The sequence below is a fragment of the Cervus canadensis genome, chromosome 22, assembly GCF_019320065.1.
Source record: "Cervus canadensis isolate Bull #8, Minnesota chromosome 22, ASM1932006v1, whole genome shotgun sequence".
In the NCBI taxonomy this organism is placed as follows: domain Eukaryota; kingdom Metazoa; phylum Chordata; class Mammalia; order Artiodactyla; family Cervidae; genus Cervus; species Cervus canadensis.
Window position 1 is genome coordinate 10,915,941 of NC_057407.1, and position 24,930 is coordinate 10,940,870.

The window sequence follows — 24,930 nt, forward strand, 5'->3', positions numbered from 1 at the left end:
GTATTTCTGTGTCTCTTTTTCTGTTTTGCATATAGGGTTATGTTACCATCTTTCTAAATTCCATATATATGTGTTAGTATGCTGTAATGTTCTTTATCTTTCTGGCTTACTTCACTCTGTATAAGGGGCTCCAGTTTCATCCATCTCATTAGGACTGGTTCAAATGAATTCTTTTTAATGGCTGAGTAATATTCCATGGTGTATATGTACCACAGCTTCCTTATCCATTCATCTGCTGATGGGCATCTAGGTTGCTTCCATGTCCTGGCTATTATAAACAGTGCTGCGATGAACATTGGGGTGCACGTGTCTCTTTCAGATCTGGTTTCCTCAGTGTGTATGCCCAGAAGTGGGATTGCTGGGTCATATGGCAGTTCTATTTCCAGTTTTTTAAGAAATCTCCACACTGTTTTCCATAGCGGCTGTACTAGTTTGCATTCCCACCAACAGTGTAAGAGGGTTCCCTTTTCTCCACACCCTCTCCAGCATTTATTGCTTGTAGACTTTTGGATAGCAGCCATCCTGACTGGCGTGTAATGGTACCTCATTGTGGTTTTGATTTGCATTTCTCTAATAATGAGTGATGTTGAGCATCTTTTCATGTGTTTGTTAGCCATCTGTATGTCTTCTTTGGAGAAATGTCTGTTTAGTTCTCTGGCCCATTTTTTGATTGGGTCATTTATTTTTCTGGAATTGAGCTGCAGGAGTTGCTTGTATATTTTTGAGATTAATCCTTTGTCTGTTTCTTCATTTGCTATTATTTTCTCCCAATCTGATGGCTGTCTTTTCACCTTACTTATAGTTTCCTTTGTAGTGCAAAAGCTTTTAAGTTTCATTAGGTCCCATTTGTTTAGTTTTGCTTTTATTTCCAATATTCTGGGAGGTGGGTCATAGAGGATCTTGCTGTGATTTATGTCGGAGAGTGTTTTGCCTATGTTCTCCTCTAGGAGTTTTATAGTTTCTGGTCTTACATTTAGATCTTTAATCCATTTTGAGTTTATTTTTGTGTATGGTGTTAGAAAGTGTTCTAGTTTCATTCTTTTACAAGTGGTTGACCAGTTTTCCCAGCACCACTTGTTAAAGAGGTTGTCTTTTTCCATTGTATATCCTTGCCTCCTTTGTCAAAGATAAGGTGTCCATAGGTTCGTGGATTTATCTCTGGGCTTTCTATTCTGTTCCATTGGTCTATATTTCTGTCTTTGTGCCAGTACCACACTGTCTTGATGACTGTGGCTTTGTAGTAGAGTCTGAAGTCAGGCAGGTTGATTCCTCCAGTTCCATTCTTCTTTCTCAAGATTACTTTGGCTATTCGAGGTTTTTTGTATTTCCATACAAATTGTGAAATTCTTTGGTCTAGTTCTGTGAAAAATACCGTTGGTAGCTTGATAGGGATTGCATGAATCTATAGATTGCTTTGGGTAGAATAGCCATTTTGACAATATTGATTCTTCCAATCCATGAACACGGTATGTTTCTCCATCTGTTTGTGTCCTCTTTGATTTCTTTCATCAGTGTTTTATAGTTTTCTATGTATAGGTCTTTTGTTTCTTTAGGTAGATATACTCCTAAGTATTTTATTCTTTTTGTTGCAATGGTGAATGGTATTGTTTCCTTAATTTCTCTTTCTGTTTTTTCATTGTTAGTATATAGGAATGCAAGGGATTTCTGTGTGTTAATTTTATATCCTGCAACTTTACTATATTCATTGATTAGTTCTAGTAATTTTCTGGTAGAGTCTTTAGGGTTTTCTATGTAGAGGATCATGTCATCTGCAAACAGTGAGAGTTTCACTTCTTCTTTTCCTATCTGCATTCCTTTTACTTCTTTTTCTGCTCTGATTGCTGTGGCCAAAACTTCCAACACTATGTTGAACAGAAATTTCTTTTTTTAATGTAAGTGGTTGATACTTTCTTCCATGCCTATTAGTTATATAATTGGAAAGAGGATAAAGAGTTAGATGGGCTGTGCATATTTTTATTGGTATACTAAAGAAAAAGTATTTTTAGAAGATTGTAGATCTTTGTTTTGGTCCTTGACTTTACAGTTGGTTCCTTCTCTAAAGTGAGTCTCTATGTAGATCTGCCATTCATAATGAGTGATAATTTTTTAACATTATTTTTAATCATGATATGGAATGAAATAGAAATTGTGCCTGTTGTCTACCTGTCTTTAATTCAGGCATGAGCAACTGTTATTGGGAGTGAGAATGAACACATTTGCCTTTTTTCCCTTTTGCCAGACAGTGAAGAATATGTTATACCTTTGAAATAAAAAGTTTGAAACTTCTTATTGAAGGGTACTTTTTGTTGGACTTCACTTGATGCTTTTGATCTAGCTTGATTGGTTTGCACCCGGAATCTTTGTAAAGGCCTGCCGATTGTTGACTGTCACATGGCCTGAATGATATAGAGGCTTCATTCTCTTGGGTTAACACTGCTGACACTGTTCTGTGGCCTCTCTGTCAGCAGCAATTGTAGTGGTACTGTTGGCTCTTTTTGATAGTATAGCCTTACTTACATTGGGAAGGGCATTTCACAATCTAAATAATGATGCATATTTAACAAAGTGGTATTCAGCTGTGTTTTGAGACTATAGATGTGAAAATGCCTGGCACAGGGACAGGTGATCACTGTTTTTTTGTCTCTGTGTTTAAATCATTGTAGCTTCCAGATGAATTAACCTTCAGGATGTGTATTTACACACAGGATGCAGAATATTTTCTCTTAATTTGTGTTTCCTTTCTTACTGATTGCTTTTCTAACCTAATGGTTAAATTTTTAAAAGTTTCTTTTTTTTTTTTTAAAGTCAGGCTTGAACTGACTGTTTAATTTATACACCAAGTATGTTTATATACCAGTTGTGGAACGTGTAATCATCCAGCGTTAAGCTGACGAATGTAAACACTTAGATCTGTCTCATTTCATTCACAGGGTAAGTACTCGCTGAGCATTTATTTAGTGGCAGTAAGCACAGATACACACCAGTGCCTGCTTTTCTGTTTCTGTGACAATATAGTGTTCTCAGTTCTGTTTTTTTGTACATTAATTGCCTTTAAACGGTATGTAATGTTTTCTCTCAGTTTTATAATCTTTGAGAGTATAGTGAATCCCTAGCTGTCTTTCTAAAATCTAGTGTTTGCTTCCTGCTTTTCAGTCTAATGTGATCATATATATATATATATATATATATATTTTTTTTAATGTGGTTATATTTTATTTAAAAATCTATTTCCTGTACTTTTTCCATTTCCTTTGTGGAATAATTGCTTAAATAGAATACACTTTGAGTAACTCCTGAATTAAAATCCCTATGATTTCAGTATAAAATAGGACTTAACATTACATCTCAATTAGAAATTTTTTTGTTTATTACCTTAGTTTTTAATCATATTTTATAAAACATCATTTTTAGACTAAGTTTGTGATATTTTAAAGATAGACTTTTTGGATATACATATTTGAATTGTCTTAACTTGACTGGTACAGAATTAAAAAATTTAGGTAAGATTACCATTGAAAATTTATTTATTTGTTTTTTGGCTGCACTGGGTCTTTGTTCCTGCACAGGGGCTTTCTCTAGTTGTTGTGAACGGGGGCTCCTCTCTAATGGTGGGATGTTGGCTTCTCACTGCGGTGGCTTCTCTTGTTGTGGAGCACAAGTTCTCAAGTGCTGGCTCAGTAGCTGTGCGCGGGCTTAGTTGCCTTGCAGCACATGGGATCTTTCTGGGCTAGGGATGGAAACTGTCCCCTGCATTGGCAGGCGGATTCTTAACCACTGGACCTACTGGACCACTGGACCAGGGAAGCCCTTTATATCATTATTTGTCCTGTTTAAGATACTATAAAGTGTCCTGCTGGTAAGGTTATCACTTTAAAAAAATGAAGATAGTGAGACTTTCAGGTATAAATTGAGTTATTCAAATTTATGATCTCAGCTGTTGTACTAAACAGAAATAAGGGTATTTCTTCTTTTATTGTTTGTTATGATTTCAGGGGAGAAAAGTTGATTCTTTTCCTCTTTGTTGTGAGTCTTAAAGGTTAATACATGAAATCAACTCAATTTCAGTACATGGAATAGTAAGCTCTCAGTTAATATTAGTTACTATCAACAATCTCCTCTTTTTTTATTTATATTCCTCCTTTAAATACAACTCTTGGCCTCCTTTTCTATGCACTGGAATTATTTCCTCTTAAACCCAAGTAGAGAAACTATAGCAAAACTCTGAAAATAATAGATTGAATTTGAAAAAAGTTGCAAAAAATTTTCCTTTCTCTGAAAACTATTTTTATTGTGTAATTGAAACTTTGACTGTTATTACTGTGTATGAATGGTAAGAGAGGATAAATGAAGTGTTGCTGTCAACTTTAGTGGCTGGAAAGCCAAGAAGTGAGAGTAGTGTAGTTCAGTGCATGGGAGATTCAGGGAGACAAGGAGATAGAAAGTCAGGGCTGTACTCTCCTTTATCTGCCACCAAAAAGCGATATGATTTTGACATTTTCTTATCCTGTAATAGTTTCGTCTGGGAGTTTTCAAGGAGTTGAATATGTGTCCTCTGAAGTATTTTCTAGTTTTTTTTGTCTTTTTCAGTTGAAAGGATGTTGTGTCTTTGATGAAAATTGAAATGTTATATTGTAAGATTGCTTCTTTTGGAGTAAACTATGCTTAATAAAGGCATAAAGTGCCTAAAACTTACTAGAAAGTTTTGCATTAAATAATTATCCTAAAAATACTTATGTCTTTCATAGAAAATGACAGCAATATGATTTTAATATCTTTTGTATATTTTGTTTTAGGTTGGTATAGGGGAGTTTCAACAAAGAAGCCAAATGTAAAGGTAATAAAAAGTTTATTGTTACCTTTTCTAATGTAGAAAGTGGCCTAGTATGTTTGTTTGATATAAAAGCAATCCTTACTTTCCATCTTTTAATCTTTTACAGTAGCCACACTCATTCTTTTCTTTATAGAACTGTATCAGACTCTTCTCTTTCTCAGCAGTATTTCAATTACTTTTTAAAAAGGACAAAATGTGTGTGTAGTAATAGTTGCAAAGCTTATTTTGAAAAAGCCAACTTAGGACATTTAGTATTTTTCCTTAAAATAGTTGACAGCAAGTAAATTGGCTTTTTTATAGGCCTACTCCTGTCTAGCCCTGTGATTAGTAAGATGACTTTATTTCTAAAATGAAAAAAACTTTTAAATAATTTTCAATTAGATACATCTCTGATCATAATGTTCTTGTTAAAAATATGAATTTAAATAAGACTGTTAAGTGCCACATGCTAATTTTATGAACTAGATTTATATGTTTATTCTATTACCAAGTAACAGTAATTTGATCATACCAAATATATTTTAGTTGGCAGTTATAATACATGTAGCAGCATTCTTTCTCAGTAATGCATTTGCAAAAACTTCTTTTTTGCATTTGCAAAAACTTACTTTTCTCTATAATATTACTATTTTTTCTTATATATTTTCTGTGGCTTAATATTTAACATATTATGCTTTTTCTTAAATAGAAAATACCAAAATGATCACATATTAATTTTTATTAAAAATTTTCAGAGTTGTAATCATCAATTTCTCAGTAGAATCACTTATTAGTTTTTAAAGTAGTGATTATACGAAGATGATACCTCCAAACTTTTAATTCCTCATAGCCAGGGCTTCTCATTTTTGTCAGAGTTGACATTTTGGGCTAGATAAATCCTTGTTATCTTGTACATTATGAGAAGTTTAGCAAAATATATGACTTCCACTCATTAACATCTCCTCTCAAGTTGTATCTCTAGATATTGCTAAAGGCCCTGGGGCTAATGGGTGGGGTGGGAGGTGGTTGGGGTGGTGGTGGTAAAATTGCCACTGGTTAAGAACCACTGAGATAAAGGGATCAAATATCAAGAAGATATAACAGTAATAAATATGTGTACACTGGAAATGGCGCCCCCAAATATATTAAGCAAATAGTAATAGATTTGAAGGGAGAAGTAGATACAAATACAATAATAATAGGGGCCTTCAGTACCCCATTTTCTGCACTGAATAGGTCATCCAGACAGAAAATCAACAAGGAAATGTTGGACTTGACTATAGTTTAAACCAAATATATCTAATAGACATATATAGAATATTTCATACATCAGCAATAAAGTACATGTTCTTCTCAATTGTAAGTGGAACATTCTTCAGACTAGGTCATATAACAAGGCTTTAGTAAATTTAAAAAGATTGAAATCACATCATGTATCTTTCCTGACCACAATGGTATGAAACTAGAAATCAACAACAGCAAGAAAACTGGAAAATTCACATGTATGTAGAAATTAAAGAACACATTCTAAACAACCAGTGGACCAAAGAAGAGATAAAAAAAAAAATCTCGACACAAATGAAAACAGAAACACAATACCCCAAAACCTATGGGCTACTGCAAAAGCAGTTTAAAGAGGGAAGTTAATAGTGATAAATGATACAGTAAGAAAAAAAGAAAGATATTAAATAAACCATCTTACTTTACATCTGAAGAAGCTGGAAAAAAGAAGAAACTATGCCCAAATTTAGTAGAATCAAGAAAGTAACAAAAATCAGGGTGGAAATAAATGAAAAAGAGACCAAAAAACAAGGGAAAAGGTCAATGAAACTATAAGCTGTTTCTTTTTAAAGATAAAATTAACTGAGGGGGAAAAAAAAGACAAGGAGACATGAAAGCGCAGACATTAAAAATGATACCACAGAAATACAAAGGATTATGAGACTGCTATGACAATTGTATGCTAACAAATTAAACAGTCTATAAGAAATGGATAAATTTCTAGAAACTTAAAACCTATCCAGAATGAATCAGGAAAAATGGAAAATCTGAATAGTCCAATAATCAGTAAGGAAATTGAATCAGTAATTATTAAAAACCTCCCAACAAAGAAATGTTCAGGGCCAGATGACTTCACTGCTGAATACTACTAAACTTTAAAGAAGAATTAACACCAGTCCTTCATAAAAGCTATTCCAAAAATTGAAGAGGAAGGAACACTTCCAGATTTGTTTCGTGAAGCTAGCATTAGTCTGATATCAAAGCCAGAAAAGGACACTGTAGGAAAAGAAAACTACAGATCGTTATCACTGATGAATATAGATGCTAAACTCTCAACAAAATACTAGCAGTTTGAAACAGTCCCATTCATGATAGCATCAAACAATCAAGTATTTAGAAATAAATATAACCAAGGAGCTGAAAGATCTGTACATTGAAAACTGTAAAATGCATTATTGTAGTCCAGCTGCTGATGGGCTTGTGTGGTGTAGATTGAGTTTATTACTGACAGGGGTGTGGGCCAAAGAGTATTAAAAAAGTAGACCATTTGTGTTTTATTTTGAAGGAAGTTTTATACATCAGGAAAAGGAGTGAAACATTGATTGGAAAATGTAATTGTTTCTAAAACAATACATTTTTAAAAATCTTTTTAAGAATTGAAGTCAGATTATGGCAGATACTAAAGTGGAAACCAATTGCAAAGAATAAAAGAAGAAACATTTATAGATGCTCTCAAATTGATTTATTCTTTGTGAATACAAATGTTACCCAGAGTGTGAGAATTCTTTCTCTAACTCAGAGCTGGGTCAGCTGTAAATTGTTGGTTAGATGATGATGTTGGTTTTGTAGATATATGCCAAACTCTGTACATAAGTCTATTCTATCTTAAGTGTGATTTGATGGAATATTTCTAAAACTTAAAAAAAAAAAGTTTTTGTGGTTGCTTAACATCAGTTTTCCCCCCTTGTGAATAGACTCTGATTGCAGATGACAATGAAATTCCTGTTGAATATAGTTTGTGCACTTTGTATTCTTAATTAATATGTAAAGTGGTTGCTACATGAAGAGATCTACTGTTTTGTTGATAGAGTATTTCCATGCTGAAATCTGACTGTTATTTCAGTCTAAACAAGATGTTAATCACAAATTACTTTTTCTAATAGGAAATGTAATCTCTTTTACAGGGGATCTTTCCTGCAAATTACATTCATTTGAAAAAAGCAATTGTCAGTAATAGGGGGTGAGTACTTGGCTTTGCTAAACTTATTTATAATTTTTATTGGCTGCAGAGGAAGACTTTTTTCCTTTGATTCATAGTATAAAATATGCTATTGGTATGTTTTCCTGCAAAAATATACTTTATCATATATAATTCTGAAGATATAATTTTATCTTAAAATATTGACAATTTTAATTTCTTTTCCTGTATACTGGAAAGGTAACCTGAGTTGTTATGAATTTCATAAAAACAATTAAACATGCAGTATATTTTACAAAATTATGTGTTATTTTGAGAATAGTCTTTGATAGGACAGGAGTTAGTGATAAACCTGTCATTTTGTTTCTGTGTATGTAAAGTGAGGGAGACTTTTAAAATCTTCCCTTTTTTGCAAGTTGAAATTGAAAAAAACTATGGAAATGGCAACAACCCACTCCAGTATTCTTACCTGGAGAATCCCATGGACAGAGGAGCCTGGTGGGCCACAGTCCGTAGGGTCACACAGAGTTGGACATGACTGAAGTGACTCGGCACACGTGCACACATACAGGCCTACCTTAAGGATAAACGATAGTGGATATGATGGGTATGTAGTTTGGTCACAGAATTATGAAACAAAAGCAATTGTTGAATAAAAGAGAATCAGGATGTTATATCAAAATGTTAATATCAGCTGCTTTTGCATGTTCAAATTGTGGGTGATTTTAAAAAACTGTTTACTTTTAATGCCTTATTTTAAAAAGTAATACATATCATAGGATTATGATTTTATTTTTAAAAATTAAACATCATTTTAAAGACACTGTTTAACTATGATAGCTTTGGGGACTAGAAATTATGTTTTTGACCAGAGGTTGAGCTAGCGTTGGAGTATCCTTCTGGTAATGAGTTAGGGTTTAGTCAGGAAAAGAGAAACTTGTGAGTCATTTCATAAAATAGAATTTAATATAGGGAATTTTAGACACATATTTGGAAAAGACCCTGATGCTGAGAAAGACTGAAGGCAGAAGGAGAAGAGGGCAACAGAAGATAAGATGGTTGGATGGCATCGCCAATCCAGTGGCCATGAACTTGGGGAAACTCTGGGAGATGATGAGGGACAGGCAGACCTGGAGTTCTGCAGTCCATGGCGTCACAGAGAGTTGGACAGGAATTGCTGACTAAACAACAACAACAAGAAGTTTGAATAGTGAAAGAAAAAAAGGAAGAAATACAGGAATAACACAAAATAATCACTGCAGTAAAGCATTCTGTACTCTGATACCTGGGAATACAAAAGATAAAGGTTGGGGATACCAGAAACCAGAAACTGTAAATATTTTAAGATACATATTATATCTTAAGAAAAAGTACATTCTCTAACATAATCACAGAATAATTATGACGCTCAGGAAATGTAACATAGATATAATATTTCAGTTCAGTCACTCAGTCATGTCCAACTCTTTTGAGATCCCATGCACTGCAGCAGCATGCCAGGCTTCCCTGTCCATCACCAACTCCTGGAGCTTACTCAAACTCATGTCTGTTGAGTTGGTGATGCCATCCAACCATCTCATCCTCTGTTGTCCCCTTCTCCTCATGCCTTCAATCTTTCCCAGCATCGGGGTCTTTTCAGATGAGTCACTTATTCGCGTCAGGTGGCCAAAGTATTGGAGTTTCAGCTTCAGCATCAGTCCTTCCAATGAACACCCAGGACTGATTTCCTTTAGGATGGACTGGTTGGATCTCCTTGCAGTCCAAGGGACTCTCAGGTGTCTTCTCCAACATCACAGTTCAAAAGCATCAATTCTTCGGCACTCAGCTTTCTTTATAGTCCTGCTCTCACATTCATACATGACTGCTGGAAAAAGCATAGCTTTGACTAGATGGACCTTTGTTGACAAAGTAATGTCTCTGCTTTTTAATATGCTGTCTAGGTTGGTCATAGCTTTTCTTCTAAGGAGCAAGTGTCTTTTAATGTCATGGCTGCAGTCACCATCTGTGGTGATTTTGGAGCCCCCCAAAATAACGTCTGTCACTGTTTCCATTGTTTCTCCATGTATTTGCCGTGAAGTGATGAGACCGGATGCCATAATCTTCTTTTTTTGGAATGTTGAGTTTTAAGCCAGCTTTTTCAGTGTCCTCTTTCACTTTCATCAAGAGACTCTATAGTTCTTCTTCACTTTCTGCCATAAGGGTGGTGTCATCTGCGTATCTGAGGTTATTGATATTTCTCCTGGCAGTCTTGATTCCAGCTTGTGCTTCATCCAGTCCAGCATTTCTCATGATGTACTCTGCATATAAGTTAAATAAGCAGGGTGACAATATATAGCCTTGACGTACTCCTTTCTCGATTTGGAACCAGTCTGTTGTTCCATGTCCAGTTCTAACTGTTGCTTCTTGACCTGCATACAAATTACTCAGGAGGCAGGTCAGGTGGTCTGGTATTCCCATCTCTTGAAGAATTTTCCAGTTTGTTATGATCCACACAGTCAAAGGCTTTGGCATAGTCAATAAAGCAGAAGTAGATGTTTTTCTGAAACTTCTTTTTTCAATGATCCAGCGGATGTTGGCAATTTGATCTCTGCTTCCTCTGCCTTTTCTAAAACCAGCTTGAACATCTGAAAGTTCACAGTTCACGTACTATTTAAGCCTGTCTTGGAGAATTTTGAGCATTACTTTTCTATCATACTATAAAATATATAGTCCAAATTCAAATGTCCCTAATCGTCCCATGAATATTCTTTATATCCGTTTTCATTTGGTTGGTTTTCTGGGGGTTGGGAGGGATATGGTTCAGGATCCAGTCAAGAATTAAATATTACATTTCATCTTTGTCAGCAGTTCTCCAGGCTTGGTTTTCTTTTTCCTTTTTATGCCATTGACTTTGGTGAAGTGCCCAGGCCAGTTGTTTTGCAAAATGTCCCTCAGTTTGTGTTTGTCTGTTTCCTTATGGTTAGATTTGACTTAAGCATCTTAGATAGCAGTACTGCATAGGTGGTGTTGTGGATTAAAATGGTCAAATTTCTCCTGGATGTCTTCTTAGTGCTTGTTTAGATCAGCAAGACGGGGACTTAGGGTTCTGCCTTAGCAAATATCAACCAGGAATTGAGGGTCTTTCAGTCAGAGAACATGCATTGTGTTTCTATCATGTGCCTTCTTCCTTGCCTCCTGCCATACTTGTGAGGGGTATAATTGTACTTTCAGGGCTCTATAGGGTATATCATCTGCTTCTTGAGAAATTTGTGCCATCTTTACTGAAGTACTTGTTGTTTTGTTTGGTTGACAAAGAAGTGAAATTGTTTGAATACTCTTATCTGTGAAAATATTCTTGTGGGAACTTTAAAAATTTTAATATTTTCAGTTATCTTCCTAAGTGTTTCTTAGGAATTTTCTCATTCGTAAAATGAGATTTTCTCATTTACCTGGATTTTCTCATTCGTAAAATGATTCCGGTATTATTGCTGCTTTTTGTAAAGTTTCACTGAAAAACTTACACATTTGTAGTAAATTAGAGGATTTTAGGGCTGATAAAGAAAAAAGACATGACCATGAGATGGTAGCAGCACATAATGGGCTTTATTTAGACAGAGCTCTGACAAGTTGCAAAGGAAATTCCATCTCAGCAGACCTTTCAGAGACAGCAGTGCCAGGCCACAACCAGAAGGGGAAAAGTATACTTGAATTCTTTGGGGAGAGGAGTACCAGAGAGGGAACTCTCTAGATCGTATTACTCATTTGCAAGATGGTAAGTCTCTGGTTCAGAGAGCACCTCAGGACAATAGCAGCTTGGAATCTTTTATAGCCCTAAGGCTTATCTTATCTATGGCTAGCAAACACTGAGTGCAGTTTGGTTAAGTATGTGATGATCAGTGGAGTTCACGGTAAGGAACCTGCCTAACGGTGTTGGCTAATCCACTTGGTGTATGGTACCATGTCGAAGTCTCAGGGTTACCCACTGCTACTGGCCAGTTCTGATTCCACAGTTATGGTACTGTTACTGAACTGAACCTTGGTCTGCCCATGTGCAGTAAAGCCAATCTACTAACACCAGATTGTGGTGAAGGAAATGCAGCATTTATCACAGGGCGTCAAGCAAGAGGTCCAGGTAGCAAGTGCTTAAAAGGGCTGAACTACCTGAAGGCTTTCAGAGAAGGGTTTTTAGACAGGGTGAGGGAGGGGGGTTCTAGGGTGTGAGCAGTTCATGGATAGTCCCCTGAATGGTTGGTGGTGAGATAATCAGGAGTCAACATCATCAACCTTCTGGTTTCAACCTGTCTGGGATCTGCCTGCTTGTGAGCAGCATGAGGTTAACTTCTTCCATCTGGTAGGGGTTTCAGTCTCTGCAACAAAGGATATGGCTCATATTATTATCTATAATGCTTGAGGAGGAACTAAAGGTCTTTGAGTTTGTTTTAATGACTGAATTATTATTAACTTGTCTTGCTTGACTGTTTTCCTTTATTTCTGTATTTTCTCACTTGTCTGATTAAATTTACTCTTTGGAATTCAGGAGGACTTAGGAGGCTAAAGGACTCTTGTCTACAGACAAGAGTCAGGCAGAGGACATTGTGGAGTTGGGGGCAGCATTCTGTTCTGGGAAGACCCTATAGGGTCCTGCTTGGTTCAGTACCAGATCAGTCTTGAGTAAAACTCCATGGAGCTGATCTCAAGAGCAGCTCCTGGACCTTACACCACATTCATCTTGGAATGGCTAGGAAAGGAAGCAGATCAAATTCATGGGACATTGGGGATAGTTGGTATAAGACATTTTTGTAAATTGGCTTGCTCTGCAAGATTACTCATTTGAGTGAGCCAATCTGAAAGCCTACAAGCAAGGTAGGAACACCCTCATCACAGTAGAGAAGAAAGGCCTTTTTCTGCTGCAAAAGGAGGTTTCGTAGGAACAAAACTTAGGGTCGTTTGTGTTATCCAGTGTCTCTACTACCTCTACCATTTTTGTCCAAGTCAGTAACCTGCTTTTTTGTCTTAATATAGATATAAAGGCCATAAATTCAACTGACCTTGTAATTCAGAAATGATCAGGATCAAAACTAGAGTTTGTTTTTTTGGCTGCTTGAGCACTGAAGAAGAAAGAGAAAACTGCTTTGAACTCTTACACAGAGCATCAGTAAACATTCAGCTTTTGGTAGCCCTGATTTCCTGACTAGAGATTATCCTTCCAATTCTTTATTATGTTGTTGTTCAGTTGCTAAGTTGTGTCTGACTCTTTATGATGCCATGAACTGAAGCAGGCCAGGCTTCCCTGTCCTCCTCTGTATCCTGGAGTTTGCCCAAACTCACATCGTTTGTGTCAATGATGCCATCCAACCATCTCATTCTCTGTTGCCCCCTTCTCCTCCTACTCTTAATCTTTCCCAGCATCAGAGTCTTTTCCAGTGAGTGGACACTTTGTATCAGGCAGCCAAAGTATTGGAGCTTCAGCTTCAGCATCAGTCCTTCCAATGAATATTCAGGGTTACTTTCCTTTAGGATTGACTTGTTTGATCTCCTTGCAGTCCTAGGGATTCTGAAGAGTCTTCTCCAGACCACAGTTTGAAAGAATCGGTTCTTCAGCACTCAGCCTTTTTTATGGTCCAACTCTCACATCTGTACATTACTCCTGGAAAAACCATAGCTTTGACTATATGGACCTTTATCAGCAAAGTGATGTCTGTGCTAAAAAGTGTATTAAAAAATACACTGTCTAGGTTTGTCATAGGTTTCCTTCCAAGGAGCAAGGAAGGCATCTTTTAATTTCATGACTGCAGTCACCCATGATTTTGGAGCCCAAGAAAATAAAATCTGTCAGTGTTTCCATAGATATTATGGAGTATATCAAATTGTCTAATCTGTCCATTCATTCCTTGTATGCACTAGCATACAAAACTCTTAGTTTGGAATACAGTTTAAAGGAGAAACAGTAGGTCAGCAATACCCAGAGGTCTCTTGCTTTTTGATCATGGAGGCCAAATTATCTTTTGGTACTTTTTTTTTTTTAATTTGCTCTTGACCTCATTGGAGCTTCCCTTGTAGCTCAGATGGTAAAGAATTTGCCTGCTGTACAGGAGACACACGTTTGATCCCTGGGTCAGGAAGATCCCCTGGAGAAGGGAATGGCAACCCATTCCAGTATTCTTGCCTGGAGAACTCCATGGACAAAGGAGCCTGGTGAACTGCAGTCCCTGGGGTAACAAAGAGTCAGACATGACCTCATTGTTGGTCTATTTATCAAACTTCTCTCAACCTAGCTTCAGACTTTGCCCCCTAGGACGGAACTAGAAGACAGTGTTAGACTTTGCTTATAATCATATAGATTTCTGTTGTATTTGTTCTGGGAACCTTGTTATTACCATTACCACACATAGTTGGGGATCTGTGGCCTTTAGGTAGATAGATGAGAGAGAAAGAATAGGAAGGGAATCTAATGGCATCCAGCTCAAATGGTAAAGAATCTGCTTGCAGTGCGGGAGACCCAGGTTCAGTCCCTGGGTCAGGAAGATCCCCTGAGGAAGGGCATGGCAACCCACTTCAGTATCCTTACCAGGAGAATCCTATGGACAGAGGAGCCTGGTGGGCTACAGTCCAAGGGATTGCAGAGAGTCAGACACGACTGAGCGACTAACATTTTTACTTTCAAAGAAGTATTGGGAGAGTTATTGAGTCAGTTGTCCAGGAATAGTACAAAGGATGTGATCATCTCAAGGACCACGGAATAGAATTGTGCTTTATACAGCACTAGACAGCTTAGAAAAAGGCAAGCTATGTCCTAACTTGTCGCAGCTTGACATGGAAGGAAAAGTGGGGACTTTCTGTGATTATGCTTTCCTGCCTGTGTTACTGCAATGCCTTCTAACTGCTCTCCCCACTTGTATTCATGGCCTCCTACAGTTTATTCTCAATACAGCTGCCAAAGCCGTTTTTAAAAATATAAGTTAGATCATGCTACTCCTGTGCTTAAAACCTTTCAATGACTCCCATCTCACTCAAAGGAAAAACCAAAGTTCTTAGAAAGGCTTACAAAGTTTTATGATGTGGCTTCTTGTCACCCCTGTGACCTCATCTGCTGTCCCTTTTTCTCAGTTGACTTCAGTTATTTTGGCTTCTTTCCTTTTATTCAAACATGTCAGATATGTTCCTGCCTTAAGGTTTTTGCTCATGATGTTTCCTGTGCTTGAACACTGTGCCTAGTTAACCTTGTTACTTTCTTTAGGTCTTTTCTCAGATCTTCTGTATTTAATTAATTCTGCCTCTTGCCTTCGCCTTACCAACTCAAAACTGGATGCTCCTGTAGAAATGTCTGTCTCTGGAAACTTAATGTACATGCCAACAAGTTGATTTCTTTGTAGTCTCTGCTGCTTTGGATAATTGGTTTTCTTTTCTAAGTCTGGGGTGGATGAAGTCAGGCCCTGAGCCTGTACTATAGTCATAAGGAGTCTGAGAAATCAAGTGTCCATCGTTTTCCACTTGTATACTGGAAGGCATTTCTGTCTCTGTGTTAGGGTTTTTCTCCAACATAGAAGGGGAGTTACAATGCAGGACAGCTAAGGAAAAGGAAATCACAATTTTCTCTAACATTACCACTCTTTTCTTCTGGGATTTATATTAGGAGTAGGTTGGAGTTCTACCTCATCCCCCTATTTCTTAAGTACTTATATATATCTTGCTGCTGACTTTCTTTTGACTTCTAACTGGCATGTATCCTTTGTGTTGAGGTTTTTTTTTTTTCCCCCTACTTCTGGTACTTTTTATCATTTAAAAAAGCATGGTAAACTGTGTGTAAAATTTAGCATTTTGACCATTTTAAAGTGTACAGTCTGATGGCATTAAGTACATTCACAGTGCTGTCCAAACCTTCATCAGTATTCAACTCCAGAACTTTTCCCTCATCCCAAACAGAAACTCTGTACCCTTTAAACAGTAACTCTCTATTCCTCCCTTCTCTCAGCCCCTGGTAACCTTTCTTTTGCTATCTGTCTGTATATAAGCGGAATCATTCAATATTTGTTCTTTTGTGTCTGTTTTATTTCACTTGGTTTAGTGTTTTCAAAGCTCATCCATGTTGTAGCATGTATGAAAATTTCATTCCTTTTAAAGATTGAATAGTATTCCATTATCTGTTTATAATTTCAGTATTCCACTTGGCCATAGATGGGTATTTTGACTGTTTTTCATTTGCAAAATTCTTGCTTGGCTGTTTTGCATATCTGTTGACTCTTGGTTTATTTATGTTTGCTTTTATTTCATACTTTTCTTTTTTTTTAAATGGAAGTTACTCATGTCACTAAGCATTGCAAATATTTTAAAACGTTTATCAGATTTATAAAATCCTGAGGAGAATTTTTGTTTTATTTGTAAGCCTTTGGACATCTTTTTTTTTTTTTGGATGTCTTTACATATCTTAGAATTTTGGGTTTCAGAAATGGGAGATGTTGTTTCCCTTCCTTTTCTCCCTCTGAACACATCTGTCTAGTGCTTGCATCATTGCCTCTATCTGCTTCCAAGGACCCCGTGTAGAAAGAGGTCCTACAATAGCATGTTAGATCTCCTTCCCCAGAGTGACCTTGGGCTTTTGGCAGATCCTGACCTTTGGCTGAGGGAAGGAGGTTCCAATCTGTTTAGCCCTAGAGGTTGCTAAAACCATGTTTTGTTTTGTTTTTTAATTTTTTAATTGAAGGATGACTGCTTTACAGAATTTTATGGTTTTCTGTAGTACATCAACAAGAATCAGCCATAGGTACACCCAAGTCCCCCTCCTGGGCCTCCCTCCCATCTCCCTCCCCATCCCACCCTTCAGCCTGTCACAGAGCCCCTGTTTGAGTTCCCTGAGTCCCAGCAAATTCCCACTGGCTGTCTGTTTTACATATGGTATTGTAAGTGTCTATGTTACACTCTCCATACATCTCTTCTTCTCCCTCCTCTCCTCCCCCATGTCCATAGGTCTGATCTCTATGTTTGTTTCTCCATTGCTGCCCTAAAAATAAATTAATCAGTGCCATCTTTTTAGATTCCGTATATATGCGTCAGTATATGATACTTATATTTCTCCTTCTGACTTGCTTCACTCTGTAGGTTCGAACTCTAGGTTCGTCCACCTCATTAGAATGGATTCAAATGCGTTCCTTTTTAAGGCTGAGTAGCATTCCATTGTATATGTGTACCACAACTTCTTTATCCATTCATCTGTTGATGGACATCTAGGTTGCTTCCATGTTCTAGCTATTGTAAATAGTGCTGCAATGAACATTGGCGTGCATGTGTCTTTTTCAGCTTTGGTTTCCTCAGGGTATATGCCTAGGAGTGAGATTGCTGGGTCGTGTGGTGGTTTTATTGCTAGCCTTTTAAGGAATCTCTATACTGTCTTCCGTTGTGGCTTTATCAGTTTGCATTCCCACCAGCAAGACAAGAGTGTTCCCCTTTCTCTACACCCTCTCCAGCATTTATTGTTTGTAGACTTTTTTTTTTCATTTATTTTTATTAGTTGGAGGCTAATTACTTTACAATATTGTAGTGGTTTTTGTCATACATTGACATGAATCAGCCATGGATTTACATGTATTCCCCATCCCGATCCAAGAGACACAGATGTACAGAACAGAGTTTTGGACTCTGTTTGTAGACTTGATGATGGCTATTCTGACTGGTGTGAGATGGTGTCTCATTGTAGTTTTGATTTGCATTTCTCTAATAGTGATGTTGAGCATCTTCTCATGTGCTTGTTAGCCATCTTTATGTCTTTGGAGAAATGTCTCTTCAGGTCCCTTTTCCACTTTTTGATTGGGTTATTTGCTTTTCTGGTATTGAGTTGTATGGGCTGCTTGTATATTTTCTAAATTAATTCTTTATCAATTGTTTCAGTTCAGTTCAGTCTCTCAGTTGTGTCCACCTCTTTGCGACCCCATGAACTGCAGCACACCCGGCCTCCGTGTCCATCACCAACTCCCAGAGTTCACCCAAACCCATGTCCATTGAGTAGGTGATGCCATCCAACCATTTCATCCTCTGTCCTCCCCTTCTCCTCCTGCCCTCAATCTTTCCCAGCATTGGGGTCTTTTCAAATGAGTCATCTCTTTGAATCAGGTGGCCAAAGTATTGGAGTTGCAGCTTCAACATCAGTCCTTCCAATGAACACCCAGGACTGATCTCCTTTAGGATGGACTGGTTGGATCTCCTTGCAGTCCAAGGGACTCTCAAGAGTCTTCTCCAACACCACAGTTCAAAAGCATCAATTCTTCAGTGCTGAGCTTTCTTTATAGTCCAACTCTCACATCCATACATGACCACTGGAAAAACCGTAGCCCTGACTAGATGGACCTTTGTTGACAAAGTAATGTCTCTGCTTTTTAATATGCTGTCTAGGTTGGTCATAACTTTCCTTCCAAGGAGTAAGTGTCTTTTAATTTCATGGCTGCAGTCACCATCTGCAGTGATTTTGAAGTCCAAAAAAATAAAGTCAGCTACTGTTTCCACTGTTTCCCCATCTATTTGCCATGAAGTGATGGGACTGGATGCTATGATCTTGGTTTTCTGAGTTTTAAGTTTTATGTTGATTTTTAAGCCAGCTTTTTCAGTGTCCTCTTTCACTTTCATCAAGAGCCTCTATAGTTCTTCTTCACTTTCTGCCATAAGGGTGGTGTCATCTGCGTATCTGAGGTTATTGATATTTCTCCTGGCAACCTTGACTCCAGCTTGTGCTTCTTCCAGCCCAGCGTTTCTCATGATGTACTCTGCATATAAGTTAAATAAGCAGGGTGACAATACACAGCCTTGACGTACTCCTTTTCCTATTTGGAACGAGTCTGTTGTTCCATGTCCAGTTCTAACTGTTGCTTCCTGACCTGCTTACAGGTGCTGAAGAGGCAGGTCAGGTGGTCTGGTATTCCCATCTCTTTCAGAATTTTCCACAGTTTATTGTGATCCACACAGTCAAAGGCTTTGGCATAGTCAATAAAGCAGAAGTAGATGTTTTTCTGGAACTCTCTTGCTTTTTTGATGATCCAGCAGATGTTAGCAATTTGATCTCTGGTTCCTCTGCCTTTTCTAAATCCAGCTTGAACATCTGGAAGTTCACAGTTCACGTATTGCTGAATTCTGGCTTGGAGAATTTTGAGCATTACTTTACTAGCATGTGAGATGAGTGCAATTGTGCGATGGTTTGAGCATTCTTTGGCATTGCCTTTCTTTGGGATTGGAATGAAAACTGACCTTTTCCAGTCCTGTGGCCACTGCTGAGTTTTCCAAATTTGCTGGCCTATTGAGTGCAGCATTTTGATAGCATCATCTTTGAGAGTTTGAACTAGCTCAACTGGAATTCCATCACCTCCACTAGCTTTGTTCACAGTGATGCTTCCTAAGGCCCACTTGACTTCACATTCCAGGATGTCTGGCTCTAGGTGAGTGATCACACCATCGTGATTATCTGGGTCGTGAAGATCTTTTTTGTACAGGTCTTCTGTGTATTCTTGCCACCTCGTCTTAATATCTTCTGCTTCTGTTAGGTCCATACCATTTCTGTCCTTTATTGAGCCCCTCTTTGCATGAAATGTTCCCTTGGTATCTCTAATTTTCTTGAAGCGATCTCTAGTCTTTCCCATTCTATTGTTTTCCTCTATTTCTCTGCATTGATCGCCGAGGAAGGCTCTCTTATCTCTCCTTGCTCTTCTGTGGAACTCTGCATTCAGATGCTTATATCTTTCCTTTTCTCCTTTGCCTTTTGCTTCTTTTCTTTTCACAGCTATTTGTAAGGCCTCCTGAGACAGCCATTTTGCCTTTTTTCATTTCTTTTTCTTGGGGGTGGTCTTGCTCCCTGTCTCCTGTACAATGTCACGAACCTCTGTCCATAGTTCGTCAGGCACTCTGTCTATCAGATCTAGTCCCTTAAATCTATTTCTCACTTCTGCTGTATAATCATAAGGGATTTGATTTAGGTCATACCTGAATGGTCTAGTGGTTTTCCCCACTTTTTTCAATTTAAGTCTGAATTTGAAATTTAAGTCAGTTGTTTCATTTGCTATTATTTTCTCCCATTCTGAAGGTTTTCTTTTCACCTTGTTTGTAGTTTCCTTTGCTGTGCAAAAGCTTTCAAGTTTACATAGGTCCCACTTGTTTATTTTTGTTTTTATTTCCATTACTCTAGGAGGTGGGTCATAGAAAATCTTGCTTTGATTTATGTCATTGAGTATTCTGCCTATGTTTTCCTCCAAGAGTTTAATAGTTTCTGGTCTTACACGTAGGTCTTTAATCCATTTTAAGTTTATCTTTGTGTGTGGCGTTAGGTAGTGTTTTAATTTCATTCTTTTACATGTAGCTGTCCAGTTTTCTCAGCACTATTTATTGAAGAGACTATCTTTGCCCCATTGTATATTCTTGCCTCCTTTGTCAAAAATAAGGTACCCATAAACACATGGGCTTACTTCTGGGTTCTCTGTCTTGTTCCATTGGTCTGTCTGTTTTTGTGCCGGTACCATACTGTCTTGATGACTGTTCAGTTTAGTTGCTCAGTCATGTCTGACTCTTTGCGATCTCATGGACTACAGCTTGCCAGGCTTACCTGTCCATCATCAGCTCCCAGAACTTGCTCAGACTCATGTCCATTGAGTAAGTGATACCATCCAACCATTTCATCCCCTGTCGTTCCCTTCTCCTCCTGCCTTCAATCTTTCCCAGCATCAGGGTCTTTTCCATTGAGTTAGCTCTTCACATCAGGTGGCCAAAGTATTGGAGTTGCAGCTTCAGCATCAGTCCTTTCAATGAATATTCAGGACTGGTTTCCTTTAGGATTGACTGGTTTGATGTCCTTGCAGTTCAAGGGACTCTCAAGAGTCTTCTCCCGCACCACAATTCAAAAGCATCAATTCTTCGGTGCTCAGCTTTCTTTATAGTCCAACTCTCACATCCACACATGACAGCTGGAAAAACTATAGCTTTGACTAGACGGACCTTTGTCAGGAAAGTAATATCTCTGCTTTTTAATATGCTGTCTCGGTTGGTCATAGCTTTTCTTCCAAGGAGCAAGCATCTGTTAATTTCATGGCTACAGTGATTTTGGAGCCCAAGGAAGTAAAGTCTGTCATTGTTTCCATTGTTTCTCCATCTATTTGCCATGAAGTGATGAGACCAGATGCCATGATCCTCTTTCTTTGAATGTTGAGTTTTAAGCCAGCTTTTTTACTCTCCTCTTTCACTTTTTGTCAAGAGGCTCTTTAGTTCCTCTTTGCTTTCTGCCAGAAGGGTGGAGTCATCTGCATATCTGAGGTTATTGATATTTCTCCCAGCAATCTTGATTCTAGCTGTTATATCATGCTTAGGAATTCCACACTAGATGATGGGATTATCCATTTATTTCAGATGAGGTGGGCAAGGCTTTGAGAGTTCAAGTACCTTTGCTAAAGTAGCATGGCAAGGAAGAAGGGAAACTAGGAATTGAGGCCAAGTTATGTAACTCTGAAGTTCATACTCTAAGCTACATTTCTGTGCATTATACATTGAATTTATATATATATATATATATTATTAACATATATGTATATCTTCTTACTACCAATTTTCATTTTTAACAAACTCTTTATTCTGCATGAATGCAGAATTTTCTTGGAAATCCAGTTACTAGTTCACCTTATTTGGTTATTTTTTCTTAGTGTTACGACTATATTCCACTTGGTCTGTGGAACAGTGTGTTTTTAAATAACACTTTATCTGAATTTTAGGGATTTTCAGGATATTGACTTTATATTATAGCCAAGGAAAAATATGTTAGTGTTAGTATAGACTTGGATTTGAGGTAAGTCCAAAGGTTTAGAACTTTAAAATAGGAACAGTGTAAGTTTCCTATGAAAGTCAATGATTAAAGTAGATGAAGACCTAGTAGATGGAACATTCCAGAAATTTTACTCCAGTTTATCCATAGAGCAGTTCTGCATTAATCTTGCTAAAACAGCTCCCATCTCCAATGTCTCTATTTCCATAGTGTCAAGTTTGAATCTCAGCCTTGCACTGAAAACTCACTTTATAAATTTGATGAATTTGGACAGTGCTCTGGCATCATTCTAAGATGATTATTTTAAATTTGCTGGAATAAATCACACAAAATAAAAAGGCCTTACAGCATAGATCAAGTAATATGTATTCATTGATGCTCAGTATTAATACACTGAGTCACCTTTGAACACAGTGAGGGTTTGTTAGCTATGTAGAGAAATTATACTTAAAGCTAATTTTTAAAATTAATTTTCCTTTGCTGTTTCCAACTGGATGATATTCTTTTTTTTTTTTTTAATATTTATTTATTTGGCTGTGCTGGGTCTTAGTTGTGGTATGCAGGATCTGTTAGTTGTGGTATGTGAACTCTTAGTTGTGGCATGTGGGAGTCTAGTTCCCTGACCAGGGATCAGACTCAGACCCCCTGCATTGGGAGTGTGGGAATGCAGGGTCTTAGCCATTGGACTACCAGGGAAGTCCCTGGATGATATTCTTTATGGCTAACAAATCAGTATACAGTTTCATCTACCTCAGTGTATCAGTATATAAAATCTTTGGTCCCAGAAAATATTTCATTAACCCTCAAAATTGGCACAGACATTATAAAAATGTTTTCAAGTCATGCCTCTGCTTTGAACAGCCTTTTAGGATCTTCTCATTCATTTTCCCTGTGTTAAGATCTGGTATCTTAAGTATCGTTTGGAGAGGCCCTATGAGAGCTGGCCTCAAGTCAGTGCAGACTTCTTTAAATTCTTAGATATGTGAAATTCTCATCCATCTCAGTAACTTCTTGTATACCGTTCCCTCTGCAGGTGACACCACACCTCTCCTTCATAACAAACTCTTTGATCCTGACCCTTTTGCATTTGGGGGACATTGCTATTTCTTTAGAGAAGGCTTCACTCATCCTCTCTTTAAGTTGTGTCCCCCAGCTAAAATCTCTGATTGTGCAATTTGGTTTCTTTCTTAGATTCATCATGGTTGGTGTCTGTTGTGATTACTTGTCTGATTTTTTATGCAGAATAAGAGCTCTCTGAAGATATGAACTCGGTCCATTTTTGCTCACTGATAAATCCTTAGCTATTAGCATGACGATTGATGCCATAATGAATGTTGCTTACAAGGTAGTTGAAAAAAGCCCAGTATTTCTGTTACCAGGATTAGGATTCTTCTGCTCGATAGGTATCTAGGAAAACATACTATCAGTATAAGGGAGAGCTTATAAAACTTCAAAACCCAGTGTCTGAGTCTCCCCCACCCAACCCATTTCTATCAGAGCATGAGTTAATTTGCATTATTGATACATGTAAAGGACATAAATAGTTTTTAAAAATTAAGCAAGTCTTGGGCAGTGCTGTAGTCTTCCTTTAGAGAAAAAAATTTAAAACTATCTTTAATGACAGTACTGGTAAAAGTAATATTGAGGATTTTTATAGCAAAACCTAAATGTTCATTAAATCAGGTCACTTATATTATCATATTACTGCAGCAGAGTCTGTATTCAGTTAGCTGTACCTCTCTTTATATTTGCATAAATTTAAATTTGATTTACACTTGTTGGAAAGGGCAATAGACAGTATTCTGGTAGTTTATCAAAGATAATGTGGCTGTTTGTCGTGTCTCTGGTTCTAGGCAGTATGAAACTGTGGTTCCACTTGAAGATTCTATTGTGACTGAGGTTACAGCAACTCTGCAAGAATGGGCTAGTCTGTGGAAACAACTCTATGTGGTAAGTAGTTGGTAATTAGTTTGCTAAGTCAACAAAGTTCCATTGTACCAAGATAAAAAATTATGGTACTTAGCCAATTGCAAATTTATAGACTTCTGAATATTTGCAGATTTTCAAATGTTTGTTCCTGATATTAACTGGAATATAGTAGACTTTTGAGTTTTGTCCAAACTGAAGAGAATACATTATTCATATGCCTGCAGTTTTCTCCAACCTATTCCAGCCAGTAGAATGTAAGTTCCATCACATCAAGAATTTTAGCTATCTTACTCAATTGTGTCCCCAGAAGCTTTCATAAAATAGATTTGTATTAATTGAATGAACAAACTTCAGAGTTATTAATACATTGTGAACCTAATAGTGGGTAAAGATCAAGAAGCTGTATTACGACTTTCTTACAGCTACTAAGCTTAAGTAATATGTCATATATGATACTTTTTGCCAGGCCATTAATTACTAGATAAATAAAACCTCAGTTTGTATCCTCTGGAAACTTAGAGAGTAGAGTGTGATAGAACACAAAAATATAGACTGAAAATAAGTGACAGGGTTTGGGTTCTGAACAAGATGAAGTAAACACATTCTATTTTACTCTTCCTACTAACCAAACAAAAATTCTGGACAAAACCCATAAAATGCCCTATCAGAACACTCTGAAAGTTAGGAAACAGAAGGTGGATGATTAGGACATTGAAATTCACGGATTGAGTGAATGCTCTGGTTGTCTTTTTTTTCTTGCCTTTGTATATCCTGGCCTGGGCTGTAGAGACGACTACAACCTGGAAATGCTAATGAGTGCAGACAAAATAATAATACCAAGGAAAGCCTGTTCTCTCTAGCCAAAGGACGGCGCAGCAAGATAGAAGCGTCCTATCCTGTCTGTTCTGTAGGAGAACATCACAATAAAATCTGTACCCCCTCCCACTCCAACAGGCATTACAGCAGGGGTATCGACAGTCAGAGCTTTGTCTCACAAACACCCTTCCCCCCCCTGCAGTAACAGGGAGATGTCCCCCTTCAGTGCATCCTGTGGGTCAGACTCTGACTTGGCTGTTTTCTGCTCCAGTACTGAGGCAGTGCCCTTCCTCAGCAGAGCCTGTAGGGAAGACTGATTTCCACTCCACCAGAAGTTTCAAGGTGGCAACTCTCTTCATCAGAGCCTGTGGGTGAGACTCTGGCCTTTACAACTACACAGCGTTAAAAAGGTGGTGC

The 24,930-nt window shown here is 37.6% G+C and overlaps 1 protein-coding gene across 8 annotated transcripts in view; it reads left to right on the forward strand.

Annotated features, from left to right (window-relative positions):
* Positions 1 to 24,930, forward strand: part of DOCK3 (dedicator of cytokinesis 3) — a 288,068-nt gene that overhangs the window by 29,649 nt on the left and 233,489 nt on the right. For all 8 annotated transcript variants that reach the window (XR_006264627.1, XM_043443221.1, XM_043443227.1 and 5 more), the window contains exons 3-5: positions 4,794 to 4,834; positions 7,996 to 8,051; positions 23,622 to 23,718. Coding sequence is in view for 7 of the 8 variants with exons in the window: in XM_043443221.1 (XP_043299156.1) it covers positions 4,794 to 4,834; positions 7,996 to 8,051; positions 23,622 to 23,718 (194 nt within the window). In the remaining variant the exon portion in view is untranslated. The remainder of the gene's footprint in view (positions 1 to 4,793; positions 4,835 to 7,995; positions 8,052 to 23,621; positions 23,719 to 24,930) is intronic.